Below are 15,781 nucleotides of genomic sequence, written 5' to 3' on the forward strand. Positions count from 1 at the left end.
CCCGCTTTCGCGGGGAGCGCGCTGGTTCGGTGCAGCGAGGCGGCGCTGAGAAGCCGGAGCGAGCCGCCGGGCAGGGGCAGCGGCGGCGGCAGGTGGTTATTGTTCTGGGAAATAAGATGGAGGCTGTCGGTCAAGAAATGTAAACGCAGGTTGGTTGCAGCGGGAGTCCCGGTGCCCCGGGAAGGGGCTCGATGCAAACCCGAGCAGGGGGCTCGCAGGCGCCCCTTGAGGGGGGATTTGTAGGGGGTGGGGTCCGGAAGGTCCCCCCCCCCCGGCTGCTGCTTGCGGTGACCCCGGGGGGGGCGGCCCTCCGATGAGTGAATGGACGGGCAGCGGGTCGCGGCTCAGCGGCTGCTCCGAGCCTGAAGCCCCCCCCGCGGGTGCCTCCCTCCCTCATTCTCCTGCGTTTTGTCCCAGGCTCGCTCGGCGTGGGGCCCCCCAGACATGTTCAACCAGCAGCAGTTCCAGCTGCTGCAGCTCCAGCACCTCCTCCAGCAGCAGCAGCAGCATCAACACCACCCGGCGCAACAGGGCGGCCGGTAAGCGCGACTAATCGAGGCCGGGGACCGCGGGCCTGTGCCCGGGGACCTCCCCCAGGAAAGCCGGAGCGTGGCTGGTGTCCTGCCTGGCCCGCGCTCCCCCTCCACCTGTCCGGGGCGGCCCGGGCACCCCAGCCGGCGGAGGGGGCTGCATGTGGGCAGGGGGCATCTGTACAAGGGCCACGGGCCTTGGCGAGAGGATCCGTGCCAGGGCTAAAGGGGCCCGGTGGGAGGCAGGGCAGGGCTCAGCGCAGGGGTGTGAGGGCCCTGGGGAGGTGGCGTGAGGGAGATCGGCGAGGAGCTTTGAGGCTCCCGGCTGGAGCGAAGGGGATCTGCGCATGGAGTAGAGGGGCCCGGGACGGGGCGGGGAGCTGGGCCACGAATTGTCTCCGTTTCCCCCTGTGAGTCTGGCAGCTGAAGAGGCTCATCTGTCTGCATGCGCTGGGAAAGGGGTCTGGAAGCTGCGGTAGCGCTGGCGAGAACAGGAATAAAGGGTCTGCCCAGCCCTTGGGTGGGGATCAGGGCACTGCCCAGAACACTCCTCCTTAGCTCTGTACCGAGGGGGCAGTAGGCGAAGGAAGCTCCTGCTGGGTGCAGCTCCTCCAGATCTGGTATTGCACCAGACAGTTATCAAATACTACAGTTTGGATGTCGAAAGGCTTCTTCCCTCCCTTGCAACACATGGGGCACTGCCCCATTAAGAATCTCTGTGTCTATAGTATTTTTAAGGTGCTTGTCACCTTGGTATTTCTCTGATCCCATCATCCTCGTACCTGAAAGCAAGTAAAACATAATAGTGTAGAATAGATAATATAAAACAAAATTCTGTAGCGTCAAAGTGTCCAAATTTAAATCAATAAAAGGTGGATGGACAACAATCCAACTAGAAAAGCTGATTGTTGTTAAAAAGTGGGGAATCTAGAGGAAAATGTTACCTGTTACAACTTACATAAATGTTCTGCTAAACCTTTTAAACAGGAGCATGGATTTTACTATATTATCAGGCTCCCAACTCCCTTTTGGTTAAAACATTTTGTTTTATTATGTGTATATTATTATTTAGTTAGTGTAACGATGGGATTATTGAATTCAGTTTGAACATGTGGTAAGGTGTCATTCAAGTGATGTTTGTGTATAAGCACAGATATTTGTGCAATTGCACCCCATGCTGCTGAGGGTGTGACTTTGTATTTGATTTGGATTAAAAGACAAATCAAGACACCTGTCTGCCAGCCACAAGCAGTAAAGAGGACAATAAAGAGTGAAACTGCTCACGTAACATGTAAGAGAGAAGACAATAGTTCTAGTCAAGGAAATTTGCCCACTATGACCAGAGGTAGAAGATATACTACAGAAACAGTTAAATAATGCATTTAGGTGCTACTGTTCTCGTCTAAAACTTTATGCAGCAGGCATTCAAGGTTAAAGGGGGGAAATGTAAGGAGGAAAAGAAGTTCCTTGCCTACTAAATCACAACCACCATTGCATTAGTATGATGAGATGTTATTGAGGTATGCTTGGAAACCTCTCTATTACAAAGGTAATATAAGAGAAAAAAGGGTGGGAAAGTATTTAAATTTCTCTTCAAATAAGTGTAAATGACCCACAATACTGCAAATATCTATCATTATTAAAAGGTGACCCACTATACTGAGAATATCAGTCTATTTATTCAGATGGTCTCCTAATAAAAAAATATTTTAAATGGCGTGGCTTGGGCTGAGGAAGATGTTGTACAGAAGTAAATTTCACACCTGAAGGGCTTTCACAGCGACTCTTTGACTTGCCAACCTAAGATGTGATGGTGTGTGATGTCAGCACTTGTGCCCACCAGCATAAGGCTTGTCTGATATAATCAAGCATTTCTCCTTTAAGAGCTTTAAAAGCCAGCACTGAATAGTCCCCCCCCCCCCCAACTGCTTTTGGCTTCATAATATTTATAGCATCTCTAGGAGTAGGGTAAGTAAATTAATATTGGCTCATAAATTATGGTAGTGGGGTTGAGAGCAGTGCAGTGAGATTTATTTTTAGAGCATGTAAGAATTGTGTAGGATAATGTATGGCAGTTTCTTCAATCCCCTGAACCAGACTGACGCTTCGCTGCTCAACCCCATTCCCAGGATATTCCCACTGCTCTCATCTTTTCCTTCTAGCCCATACTTTAAATATGAAAGTCATAGTTTACTGCCACTCTTCCCAACACTCACATTTAGGTGCAACTGCACCCATATGGACAGCCTCTGGGTGGGAGTAGTGAATTTTGGGTAGTGTACTAGGACGATGAAAATGTTTTAAAAATCAAGAGGAGTTGTTCCATGTAGGCAGTTGATCGCTACCTGAATTCGTCTGTAGACCTGCAGTCCCTTACTGAACTGCCTTAAGCTATGTCATTACCCTTTACGTGTGTGTGGTGTTGAGAGGTTCTGTCTCTTAAACCTGGCAAAGTTGCAGACATAAAATTTTGTAATGGACAATCCCTCACCTGGGTGCTCCAGGAGGATGGAAGAACAGGGATACAATGTTAATGTATACAATGGTGTTTTAATGCAAACGCATCAGTATTGCTTTTGTCCTTTGCTCCTTGTGTTGTGCTTGTAAGAGACAACAAGAGTGAATTTAAAGGATACATTTTTCTACAGGAAGCTTTTTAAGGGTTTGATCCCTTCTTTTCCAGGGGTTTGCCACCACCTCAACAGCAACAGATGCTGAGCTTACGGGCAACGAATCAAGCATCACTCCTCAATGCCAATCCAATGCTTCAGCGAACTCTGCTCTTGCAACAGATGCAAGGTACTGTCATTGTTGGAGATGCTCATTGCACTTATTTAGTCAGCCCTTCACCCCTCACTTAACCTGAGAGAGAAGTCATAGAATAGATATTGCATGTCTAAGCATCAGAGTCCTCTATGCTTTGGGATTCCATTCCTCTGCACTATTCTTTTTCAAATTTGCCCCAATCGAAGTCTCGGAGGCTCTTCAGTTGTTGCTCCCAAGCAGTTGAGAAATTGGATTTTCAACATTTGATATGGAAGTTGTGACTTTGCAATGGGAATCTTCAAGGTGGTTTAGACTGTAAAGGTAGATGGTGGTAAAACTCTTTCTCTTTTACAAGCCTAAGGCAAATAAAAATGTTTCTGAGAATATATTAAACAGCAATTATAATTTTTGTTTGGATTTAAATAGTCACTTGCATTGTCCGTGAACCCAAACAAACGTGTTGCAGAAAGTGTAACTAACTAGGTGGTCTTTTTTCCAAGCTCAGTGAAGAGAAGCGGAAAAAGAAAGGGCATAGAAGTGAAAAGTAAATTTTTAAGAAACAGCTTTGTGGCATACTACTTGCTTGGAGTAAGTCACTGTTTCTTCCATCATCTGGTTCCCAGGTAGATAAGTTTTCAAGACAATTTTACAAGGCTGCCCCCAATAATAGTTGTAGTTAGTGTAAGGTGTTAGAAATGTAGGTAAGGAACTTCTTTGTATTTTCTTTTATTTTTAACCAGCCAGTCCCATTTTGACAAAGAAAAAGCTACCCTGGGTTAATTTGAATGATCACTTAACTTAAAACTAGACCAGGGATGATTCTTGTTTGTGAAGGTTTATTCTGCATGTTGTTATCATGCCCTTTGTTCTCCCTTGCCTAATCAATAAGCATGCTCTCTCATGACCCCAGTGGCCATCTAGAGATCTTTGTTTGGCCGAGGAAAGCTGAGGCAGTAAGGGACAAACTCTAATCCAAAGTTAGTGTTGATTTTAAAGTTTCTGATGTGTGTTTGTATGATGAAAAGAGCTTGGGGCCAGCAAAAATATGAAAGGAGGATGACTGATAAATTTGATGTTAAGTAGTAGCATGGCTTTTCTCTAAAGGTGAACATTTTATTGACAAATTGTATTTAAAACAGAAATATGTCCAATGATCTGAAACAAACTGGATATGCCACTTGAACAAGGTGTTTTAGTGACCAGTCTAATGTACTGAGGTGGAGTATTATCCCCACCTTATTAGCAAGCTGGAACTAGTATCTATGATTTCCATTTTTGACATTCTGCATTGTCTCATGTTTAAATGTGTAATAAAGACCGTACTGAACAATACGACTATACTTGTGAGCTGAATTTTTGTGGCCACTTACAGGTTTGGATTACATGTGAGAATATCTGATGCCCAGGTATTTCAGTGCCTGAGAAACATCAGAATAAATAATTCAGTGGAAGCCTATGGTTTCATCAATGGAAGTAGGGAAAGAACAAATGCCCTTCTGAGTCTAAATGGATGTGCAGTTTTTATAAAAGTGCTAAACCATGAACAGAAGGCCATTTCTTCAAATAGATTTCTGTTCAAAATTGAGAGAGATCTCCTTACAAGAAGAGATCTTCTTTTTCACAGCATAATTGACAAGTAATTAAAATCTGTGGGAATTCCTTGTGTTGTGTTGCAGCCTTTATACATTATACCAGGGTCATCTGGTGCTTTTGCATGTTGAGTGTCAGAACTCCTAGGATCAACTCTTGACTCTGCCACTGACCTATTGTGTGGCCTTTGGCTAGTCGGTTATGTAAAATGGGAGCTCTGATTTTGGATGTCCATCTTTAGACAGCTACAGCCTGACTTTCACAGGTGCCGAGCATCCAGAGCTCAAATTGACTTCAGTGGGAGCTATGGATCTTCGGTACCTGTGAAAATCAAGCAGTTGGTATTCTAAAGATTGGCAGTCAAAATTAGAGGCTACTTCTAAAACTTTGGCTCTAAAGTCTGTGGCTTCCCTTCATTGGAAAGCGTTGATACTTACCTAATAGTTATAAAGCACTTTCAGGTGGATGCTCTGCTGAAAAGAACTGTTCGAAAGACAAAACGTTATGATAGAAAATGGTAGCATCTTAAGTGTCTGGGTTTAGTTTATCATTCTGAGCTTGCATGATAAATCTGGTGGCAGAGAGGCCTATGAAATCTCTTGTTTAAAAAGTAAAACGCTGTTTTTAATGAAATGCTCCAATCGCTGCCGCTGTTCTGTCCAAAAAAAAAAAAGCATCCAGATCACAGTTTGAACTGCCAGCTGCACAAGAATCTTTGCAAAAACAAGATCTTGTCTTTCTTTAAACATGGGTGACCAGTGTTTGAATCAAATAATCACTCCAAGCTTAGCTTGCTGAGCTTAGCTTAGCTTGCAGTAACAGTTGTAAACAGCTGAGTGGTCTAACACATCCCCACATGGCAGCAGTGATGGAGTGAGATCTTTGGGGTGGTTGGGGGAAGCAGAAGCCGGCCAGCAAAATACAGCTACTGATATCCATTCCCTATGGAAAGGGAGGTTCAGAGTTCTCTAAGCTCTGCCCCTCCCGGCTGTCATCATGGCTTGGGGGTTTGCTGTCTCATGAACACAACCTACAGGGGAGTGATATATTGTATGTTTGCATTTGTAGGAAACTTACGAGGATTTAACATGACAGCCCCAGCTCTGCAACAGTTTTTCCCTCAGGCTACAAGACATTCCCTTTTGGGGCCTCCACCTGTCGGGGTCTCATTAAAGCCCGCACAGCTGGGCTTCCCAGGCCTTCCATTCCAGCGGCAGAATCGGATGTTTCGTAAGGTGAGCTTGTGATTTCCAGATCTTTAGAGACTAGCTCTCATTTGTTGCTGGCTGGTGCCTGCTAAGATGATTGCCCTTATTGTACATGGGGCACTAAAGAGAAATGCAGGAGGATTAGAATGAAAAAAGAATCCTTTAGTACCAGATTGCTGACGTAGAAGCTCTTTGGTCAAACCAACCCATTTCCAGAGATCCCAGTTGTACTGGTAGGGAGTTCCCTATCCTCTTCCAGTAGACCCCTCCTGTCCTAGGATACCAGGATTCATTTGATTAGTTCCAGGTAAATAGCAAAATAATAAGAACCTTTAGAAATATCTACCTCAAAGTAACTACAACACAGTGTGTGAAATCCTGGCTCAACTGAAGCCTGAGAGCTTTGCCATTGACTTCAGTGGGTCCAGGATTTCACTCCATGTCCTTTCTCTAGTAAACACCTCATGGCTGCACTCCTGGAGACTGGCCTGAAACATGGAAAAATAGAGCAGGAGGTTGGGAGTCCTTGGCTCTATTCCCAGCTGTGTGCTGACTCGCTGTGACCATCAACAAGTCACCTAATCTCTCTTTGTCTCCATTTTTCCACCTGTAAAAATCAGGATAATACCTGCTTATAGGGATGTTGTGAAGTTTAATTGATGAAAGTTTATAAAGCCTTTTAGGATTCTCAGTGAAAGGTATTACAAGATTGTAAAGTACTACTAATCCCCACCTCCTCCTCCTTTTGAATCCATTCCCCAGGTCTGAATTCAGATTTGTCTGAGACTCTACTGAAGATGGTCTCTTTTAAATGGCCAAGATTTCTCCTCTCTTTCAGCCTCAAGTTTTGTGTTACCTAGTTCAGTGCCATTTTAACTGGAACTTCTGTCTTAGATCAGCGTTCTCGTTGGGTCTGGCCCAGAGAGAAAAGGAAGAGTAGTTATTTGGGGCTCTTCTTCCTTCCAGCCCATGCAGGTTTTGCATGTGCCTTTCTGAAGTACCCTGGACCTGCCACAGCTTCCATTAAAATCCTGGAGATGTGTCAGTGGGTGCCTGCAGTCTGGAATCCATGTACAGAGCTCTGTTCATCCACTTTCAGTTGCTTACAGGTGGAGAGTCTTAGACAAACCCTCAGGCTCTCTTGTATTGGAATTTCTGCTCTGGTCCTACAATAAAACCTCTGGAGCTTTGGGAGATGTGCTGAGTTTTGAGAAGGAGAAAAGAGCTGGGTCTGAGACTCTTTGCTAATTGCAGGATTACCAGAGGGGCCCTGACAAGAAGCGAGAACTGGATCAGGCATCCTCATCTCAGGCACAAGGAGTTGATGAGAAAATTGAAATTCCAGAGGGTACCCAGGCTGGGTCAGAACAGAACAACTCCTCACCCACAGGTAAGAAAACACAATCTTCTGAGTACGCTCAAGAAACCTCTTTAGGATATTGATGCAGCAAAAACAGGAGATGGCGTTAGTCTCTCGTTAGCAGCTTACCGCAAGAGAGGATTTCTGGAAGACGAACGTATCTGGCTTAGCCTCCAGTCAGAGCCCCCTGCACTGGGCTTCATTTATGCCATTAGTTAGGTGTTTTGATTTTGCAAACCAGCTCCATATCTCTTATTTAATCAGGTGGAAGCTGTATGCATTACTGAGATGATGTACGTGATGGACCTCTTGTGGAGCAGGAGCAATGTTCCTTGTTGCATTACAGCACTCTCCTGATATAATCCCCTTCATCTTTTCCCCACTGGTGCCTGTTTCAGATAAGGTTACTTGTTCCTTTGCCTGTCTAGTAAGTCACTTTGGTATAGAAGAACCTCTGAGTGGGATGAGAAAAGGAAATGATTTTGGAACAATAGCTGTCATGCTGCCTTACCAGCATTGAACTCCGCACGGCAGCCATAGACTAAAACTTGTATGAGGTGGAACTCACTTGCAACCAATATGTTAAAGAAACAGACTTGTTTAATAGGATGCTTGTTTCCATGTTGATACCTGGAATCTTACTGGGACTGGGGCACCATTGTGCTAGGCACTCTACAAACACGTGAAGATATGGGCCCTGCCTCAAAGAGCTTACAATCTAAGAACACACAAATTATAGTGTATCCCCATGAATGCCTCATAAAGGAATGATTTTCCAGTTCAAATGCAGTGGAAATCTGATATTGATTACCGGGATACTGAGCAGCTTGACAGGTCTAACAATTGACCTTAATGTATAGTATTGGATTTTTGTGGTGTGGCTCTTGTCCCCTTGGTATTGGACTAAGACCCAAACAACCATTGGCTAGTAATAAATTCATATCTCTACTTCGGGGTCAGGCTTAGAGCAGTAACCTCTACAGATGAAACTCCATCTCCCAGGTTATTACTAATCTCTTGAGTTAGTGATCCATTTCCACCCTTCTCAAAGCCAGAACTGGCCGAGTGCTTTATAGTCTTCTTATCTGCTCTAAAGTACTGTATCTGACATAGGCCATTTGGTAGGAGATCAAATCAGATGTTCTGCTAAGGTAATATCTATCTTTATCCCTGCAGAACCAAAAATGCCAGCAGAATCTATACTGGACATGGAGCCTGCAGCAAAGAGACTGAAGAGGTAATTCCACTGAAAAGGCCATAGAAATGCTCATCGGATTTAGATTGCTTGTCTGCTTTTGTTGGTGTTCCATTGCTATATTCTCAGTAAAATGGAGCACTATGATGCCAGCTTGACTTCTGGCATTTGGGGGGGGGAATATCTCTGGTGCTCAGGGTGACTCAAAAAACCTCAGGGCACTTGCTAAGTCCAAGGATGCTGCAAGTGGCACAGCCATGAAGATGATGAATAGAGAGATGGATCGATGAACCGTGTCTAGACAGGCTACAAAGATGACCCTTCCTGAGCCCCACTGTTGCCTGGATCCATATATCAATTGGGTATAAATAAACACAGGTAGCTGATATTATTTGAATGAAGGTGGAGGGGAATGACACACAATATAAAGGCCCATCTTGCAAATTCTCTGCTCCCTAAACCAGGAACCATGCAATGTCCTATCGCCATCTGGTGGGAAGAATATGGAACACAGTTCAGCAAGTAGTCTGTGCTGTTCTAAACGGTATCCTGCTCAGACCTGTTACTGTTATACATCTATGAGGCAAGGGGAGTGAATAAGAATTATTAGAGAATTATTCTACATTGATAACTTTTTTTCCAAAGTGAATTAATTTGCAAAATCCCTTTTTTGTTCAAGTGCATTAGAAGCTCCCTAATATGCAGTAGCGATGAAGAGTGAGGACTCCTGCAACCTAATCTGTTCTCTGCTACCAATTCGCTTTGTGGTCCATGGGCAAATCTCTTCGCTTCTCTGTGCCTGTTTCCTCATCAGTAGATTAGAGATTAACACAGATCTCTGTGGAGGGTGTTGTAGGATTGATCTGATGTTTATACAGCACTTTGATCATGTGAAGTGTTATAGAAATGCAAAATATTATTCCGCATTTGAGGCTGCATTGTGAATTAGCAAGACAATGAATAAATGCAGTTAAAACAAAGGCTGACTCCTTACACCATATACTTTGTTCATCCGTTTGCCAAATTTAGTTTGGTTTTATTTATGCTGATAATTTGCAGTGTATATTAATCAATGTTTTGTAGCATAAATTGAATAAATAGATAAGTCTTAGTGATAGGAGACCTTGCTGCAGTGACTCTATTAAGTCTTTACTGAGCAGTGGATAGAGACTACCAGATTTAGTGTGTGTCTTATGTATGTAACTGAATCCTTGGATTAACTTTAGAGAGTGTTTTTTATTTATCTGAGAATGACCTGATGATGAAACTCTGGATCAAATGAAGTTTACTGTTCTAAACCTCCCTTTCAAAACTCTGAACCGCACCACCCTGCGTATATTTCTGCTCTTGTTTCTTATCACTTCCCACCTCTCCCCTTCTCCGCCAAAGATGCCACCCTCATGCTCCCTCATTTCATTCTCCCACTCTTGCCTTCATGCCTTCTGCCCTGTCCATATGCCTGGAACAACTTCCTTATCCCAATGCAACAGGCAACCACCCTTTTCATTCGACTCATTGAAATCCCATGTCCTCCCACAAGAGCCATAAATGGTAACAAGTATCAATATAATGCTGCCGCCTCAGTTTCAAAAAGTGACACCTTCTTCTCTAGGTCTCTGATCTTAGAGACCCTGAGGAGCTGTCTCTCCATCCGTGTGTCGAGGGTGTTTGAGCACATTGTCAACACTTACCAAATAACGATAATACAAGCCACTCTTGTTTTGCCCTTGTCTGCATTGTCAAAATCTTGCTGTTTATTTATAACTGTGTAACCCAGTTACTTTATCACTTATCAGTCTGCTAAATTATGGAGTGTGTGTTTAAATCCTAATACAGACTGCAGGCTGTTACCGAGTTCGGAGTGCGCTGACGTGTGTCACAGGTGGGAATGTAGTTCTGGCCTGGAAAGAAGGACATATTTAAAACCTAGCTGAAAATTCTGAGTGCTGACATATAATCAGAAAGAAATCTGCTTTATCGGATCATTCTGCAGATCAGTCACTCATTCTTAGCAATCCCCTCAGGAGCCTGTTTCCACTCCTTAAATCAGACCAATGGCAATAATGAAACACCAAAGCTAGCTCCTATTAGCAGAGGTTGGTATTTAGAGCTATTGACCTACTGATTATCCACTGCAATCAAATGCAAAATACATCAGGAAAATATTCAACAAAACTGAAATCTTAGTGAGACAGAACTCCTGAAAACCCCTGCTTGGCTACCAACAAGGTCTCCTCCTGACCTCAGTTTTAACCTTCCCCTATCCCTAGAACAGGTGCGTGTTGCAGTTGTCCTGGAGATCACCAGCCAGGGCAGGAAATGAATCCCAGAACCCCTCGGTGTGAATAACCTCCAGGCAGTCCTCTCCCCACCCTTCTATCAGGTTAGGATAGTTATTCCTGAACAATTGATTCAGGATCTTTTGGCTGGCTTTTAAACACATTTGTGTGTATGCTATGGAGCCCCTCCTTGTTCTGTTTTGCTGGAGGATCACCAGAAATATCATTTGCAACAGTAAAATATTATCAACTTTTTTTTGAGATTTAATGTTTTTGCTTGATTATTAAGAACGCTGTAGATTGAACTCCTTGGCCTGTGGTTTAAACACCACCTTGTGTATTGGCCTAAGCCTCTCCATCTTCCTGGCTTTGGACATGGGAGATAATCTTGTTTTTTCTTTTTCTTTTTAATTGAAGTGTGGAAGAAGTGCCCATACAAGAGGATGCTGCAGGCAGCCAGGAAGCAGAGGAGTCGAGCATGGAAACCCAGGCAGATGGTAAGGGGTTATCATGACAGACATGAGCGATGGCGTCCCCAACCTGCTGGTGGAGTTGTGTGGATGTGTAGGTTCCCTCCTGCTAGAGATACGGTGTAACACATGAGGCACATCTACACTTCATCCGGAAGATGTAATTCCCAGCCTGGGTAGACATACACATGCTAGTACACTAAAAATAAGTGTGGGCTACCTACCCGAATATAACCCCGTCTGAGATAGTATGCATGTACTTGGGTGGTTAGCCTGTGCCCCTGCCCCACACACCTCTACAGCCCCACTGCTATTTTAGCACACTGTCTGGAGCAGATCTGATGTGTGTGTGTCTGCCAGAGCTGGGAATTACACCTACCAGGTTCAGTGTAGGATAGTCTTGGTGTCTGCAGATACCCTGAATATTTTCAAAACACACTCCAAGGATGAAAAGTGAAGGAAGAGTAATACTGGGACCAGCACCCTAAGAATATGCCCCAGTAACTATCCCTCTTCCAGTTAAATTAGGGGCTTCCAGATTGTTTTGAACAGTGGGATGAATTTTCATGTTGTGCAAGGGCTTTCTCTAAGAAAACCAGGTTGAGGCCCTGTGAAACTAGGGTAATATCCGTGTACAGGGGTGATGTAAGCTTCCTGACTTCATGCATCTGTTTCTTGGTTTTCTATCAGAGTTTAGTTTTAATCCAGCTAAAGGGTCTTTCTGTTTTTAGGACCAAACAGTGTGAGGGAGAATACAACTGAAGATGCCTCCAAGGAGAGAAGCTTCTCTGAGGAACTGAAAGCTCCAGAGGTAGGTAGGCGGGTCCTTAGCATAAAGGGACAATGTGCTCAGAATGTCTCCCTACCCCAAAGCATCTGCTTTACCCAGATCTCCATTGTGATTGTAAACCAAGTGGCACCTGGCTCTGGGGTTAATATCAGTGGCCCAGGTGTGGCATTGTGCTGTTGTAGGAAGCTTCTATGCAGGGTCTGCCTCTGATTAAATTACAGCAGATTGTGGCAGTGTTTTAATTGTTGTAAATCTACACCCCTGTTAAAAGCTTGGAAGCTATACAGTATTGCCCTCACGCTGACCATTGGAGTTATGACTAATTTAAATTTCATACTAATCTGGAAGGATGGCAGGCTTTTGTATGTGGGGTTTTTTTTTTTTTTTTAATTTTGCCTTAAAAGATTAATTAATCGCTCTTAAATGTCTGAGTTTCCCAAGAGGCACCTCTCTCAGCCTAGTCTGGGAAGGGGAACAGCCATCCCCATCAGGCAGGTCTGTTTTGGAGGCTGTAGAATCACTGAGGATAAACATGAAAGTTGGTAGAGAGATTGCAAGGGATGCTGTTAAAGCAGATGGAGAGCATGCCTTTCTTTCCCTACCATTCCTGGGAAGTGAGCTGAAGGCTGGCAGCTACCGTATGGTTTGAAATTATAGCAGGAGGGAGAGGCTAGCTGGGTCTTGGCACTCCAGAAAGTAGACTGGAGAGAAGCAGGGCAAGATATAACACTATTGGAACCAGCAGGGAAATGCACTTGCGGACCTGGAGCCTGTGCTAATAGTTAGTTTAATCATAAAACAACACTTAAAGCCCTGTCTGTATTCCAGGCCAGATCTGACATGTCCGACTCTGCCAGTGCGTGGCTGTCTGCCATGGTTAGTGACATCTGTGTTCCAATGTGGGGGTGTCTCTTTATATGTGGACAGGACAATACGCTGACAGAACTGTGTTAAGGAATTACGTTACAGCCTAGATCCTTGCGTGGAGTGCTGAACAGCCTGTAATGGGGAAGCACAAGCTGCGGGCGTCCCCCCAGCTGGCACTGTGGAGCACTGCAGTCACCAATAACTGGATCAGCCTGTAACGTCTCCAGGGTCCACTGAGAACTGTGAGCATAGAAATATACATTAGCCTGGGAGTGACTCTGTGTTGGAAGATCCAGCAACTAATTTAATCAATAATGAAAGTGATTGTGGACCAAGCACAGCGATGGTAACACTGTGTGTGTACATAAGTAGGGCCCTCCGAAATTCTCAGCCATGAAAAACGCGTCATGGACCATGAAATCTGGTCTTTTGTGTGCTTTTACCCTATACTATACAGATTTCATGGGGGAGACCAGCGTTTCTCAAACTGGGGATCCTGACCCAAAAGGGAGCTCCGGGGGGGGTCACAAGGTTATTTTAGGGGGGTTGCGATATTGCCACCCTTACTTCTGCGCTGCCTTCAGAGCTGGGCGGCTGGAGAGCGGCGGCTGTTGGCCAGACACCCACCCCAGAAGGAAGGGTGGCAATACCATACCATGCCATCCTTCTGCACTGCTGCTGGCAGCGGCTCTGCCTTTAAAGCTGGGCTCCCAGCCAGCAACCGCCGCTCTCCAGCTGCCCTGCTGTGAAGACAATACTGCCACCAGCAGCAGCACAGAAGTAAGGGTAGCAGTACAACAACCCCCCACCCACAATAACCTTGTGACCCCCCCCCAACTCCTTTTTGGGTCAGGACCCCTACAATTACAATACCTGAAATTTCAGATTTAAATAGCTGAAACTGACTGTGAAATTGACCAAAATGGACCATGAATTTGGTAGGGCCCCCATACATAAAACTTGAAATGACATGAGATTGACTGACTGAAATTTAAATGCATTTTTCCAGGTGCGATGGAAATTGGATTAACCCTTTATTCATCGGAAGCCCCTAAAGATCCCATCTAGATTAAACTCTCTTGACTTTTTTCATTCTGGTAGGTGCTGAGTTCGGGGGGCTCGTTGAAAGTGACCATCCAGCAGAGCAGTGAGAGCAGAGCTATCAGCACCACAGCCCTGAAGCCAGGACAGTGGACTTGTGAGCTGGGCACAGCTGATACCGGTCCTGAGTCTGTGCTTAAATTCTTCTGTTACATCTGCAAGACCAACTGCTGCAACCAGCAGGTATAAACACTGGAGTCCGTCTGGGCCTGGGGGCCAAGGGAAGGAATTGCATGGCCAGGGGCTTGTGGTAAAAATGTTGCACCATAAGACATGTTTTCAAGGCATCAGGCACTACGGTAACAAGAGGCCGAGAAAAGCCTATAAATAAACAAATAAAATAAACCACTCCTCCAAAGAGCTTGCAAGCTAACATCCTAAAGCTCCAGCGCTGACTAATCCACAGGTAGCCATGCTCTTAAGCTTTTAAACTTTCCAAATATTATAGATCAGTAGAGGGAATGGAATTGAATTGACCAGCTGTGTTGGGGTTTTTTAAATTTTGAGTCCATCTAAATGGATTTTCTCCTTTGTTAGAATTTCCAATCCCACATGGCTGGAATTCAGCACCAGCAGCGACTTGGAGAGATTCAACACATGAGTAATGTCTGCTTTGTCTCACTGCTGCCCATGGTGAAGGAGCAGACGTTGATGGCTAAGAAGGATGGGTATGTGTCAGTATGCTGGAGGTGGAAGGTAAAGAGGGCTGATCCCAGCTAGGTCAGTACCTAGATATTGCAGTGCTTCGAACTTTAGGAATACCTTTGATGTGTCCCTACTGGCCTTAAAATATCACCCCAAAAACCAACATTGCAAAGCACAAGTCTGTAAAAACAGATTAAAATTCTGGATACAAGTAAAACTGTCACGTCTTCCTCACTTCTTCTCAGAATGTACATAAAGGGGGGGAAGAAAAACCCCAAAGCAGTAAAAACAGCATTCACTTTCTATGTTTAGTGTTTTGTGAAAAGAGACCTGCTCAGACATGGACAGGGTAGGTGTCTCTGTATGGCTGGCCTTTAATAGAATACATGTCACAGCATATATCCGATCTCAGATACTGTCCAATAGAAATGCTCAAGACACTTCAGCTGGGACCTTCTTGCCAGCAGTCCCTTGTTCTGAACATGGGGTGGCAGGGCTTTGAGTTGAAGGCCCTTGACTTTAGAACTTGCCTCTGCATTGGTCCCACCCAGCCAGTGTGTGTCAGTGTTCAGGGTAAAGTTCAAGGCCCATCTGTTCTCTTAGGCCTTAACCCCAGCAGGTAGCCCCCTTCGGGGAAAATTATTCATTTGCTTCCTATAGTGTAGCTATACTGCCTTTGTCACACTGTAGTTTTTAATGCAGTTCATCAGCCTACGGACTCTTGTGATGGGTGCATTTTTATAGACTGAATTAAACCAAACCAGCTAAAGGTGGAGGAGATAGTCTATGGAGGGAAAAGCACAGTAAGTGCTGAGATGGCGCAGAACTGCAAAAACAGTGGGGAACACAAGGGAGTCTCTGACTGAGCCATTCTTCTCACCACAGAGAGACCCAGCAGCGATGGTGTAACACCTGCCAGATACACTTTACAGGGGATCTAATCAAACATCGTAGGACTCAAGAACATAAGGTAATAAATT

The 15,781-nt window shown here is 44.8% G+C and overlaps 1 protein-coding gene across 2 annotated transcripts in view; it reads left to right on the forward strand.

Moving 5' to 3' along the window:
* CIZ1 (CDKN1A interacting zinc finger protein 1) overlaps positions 1–15,781 on the forward strand; it is a 23,882-nt gene continuing 8,101 nt past the window's right edge. Inside the window, exons 1-11 of one of the 2 annotated variants that reach the window (XM_074974042.1) lie at positions 1–149; positions 418–539; positions 3,214–3,329; positions 5,955–6,121; positions 7,349–7,484; positions 8,631–8,691; positions 11,346–11,425; positions 12,130–12,209; positions 14,157–14,339; positions 14,694–14,824; positions 15,687–15,771. In XM_074974042.1, the coding sequence (XP_074830143.1) occupies positions 445–539; positions 3,214–3,329; positions 5,955–6,121; positions 7,349–7,484; positions 8,631–8,691; positions 11,346–11,425; positions 12,130–12,209; positions 14,157–14,339; positions 14,694–14,824; positions 15,687–15,771 (1,134 nt within the window). In that variant the 5' untranslated portion in view covers positions 1–149; positions 418–444. The remainder of the gene's footprint in view (positions 150–417; positions 540–3,213; positions 3,330–5,954; positions 6,122–7,348; positions 7,485–8,630; positions 8,692–11,345; positions 11,426–12,129; positions 12,210–14,156; positions 14,340–14,693; positions 14,825–15,686; positions 15,772–15,781) is intronic. The other variant, XM_074974041.1, reaches the window with a different exon arrangement.

The sequence above is a fragment of the Natator depressus genome, chromosome 16, assembly GCF_965152275.1.
Source record: "Natator depressus isolate rNatDep1 chromosome 16, rNatDep2.hap1, whole genome shotgun sequence".
Lineage (NCBI taxonomy): Eukaryota > Metazoa > Chordata > Testudines > Cheloniidae > Natator > Natator depressus.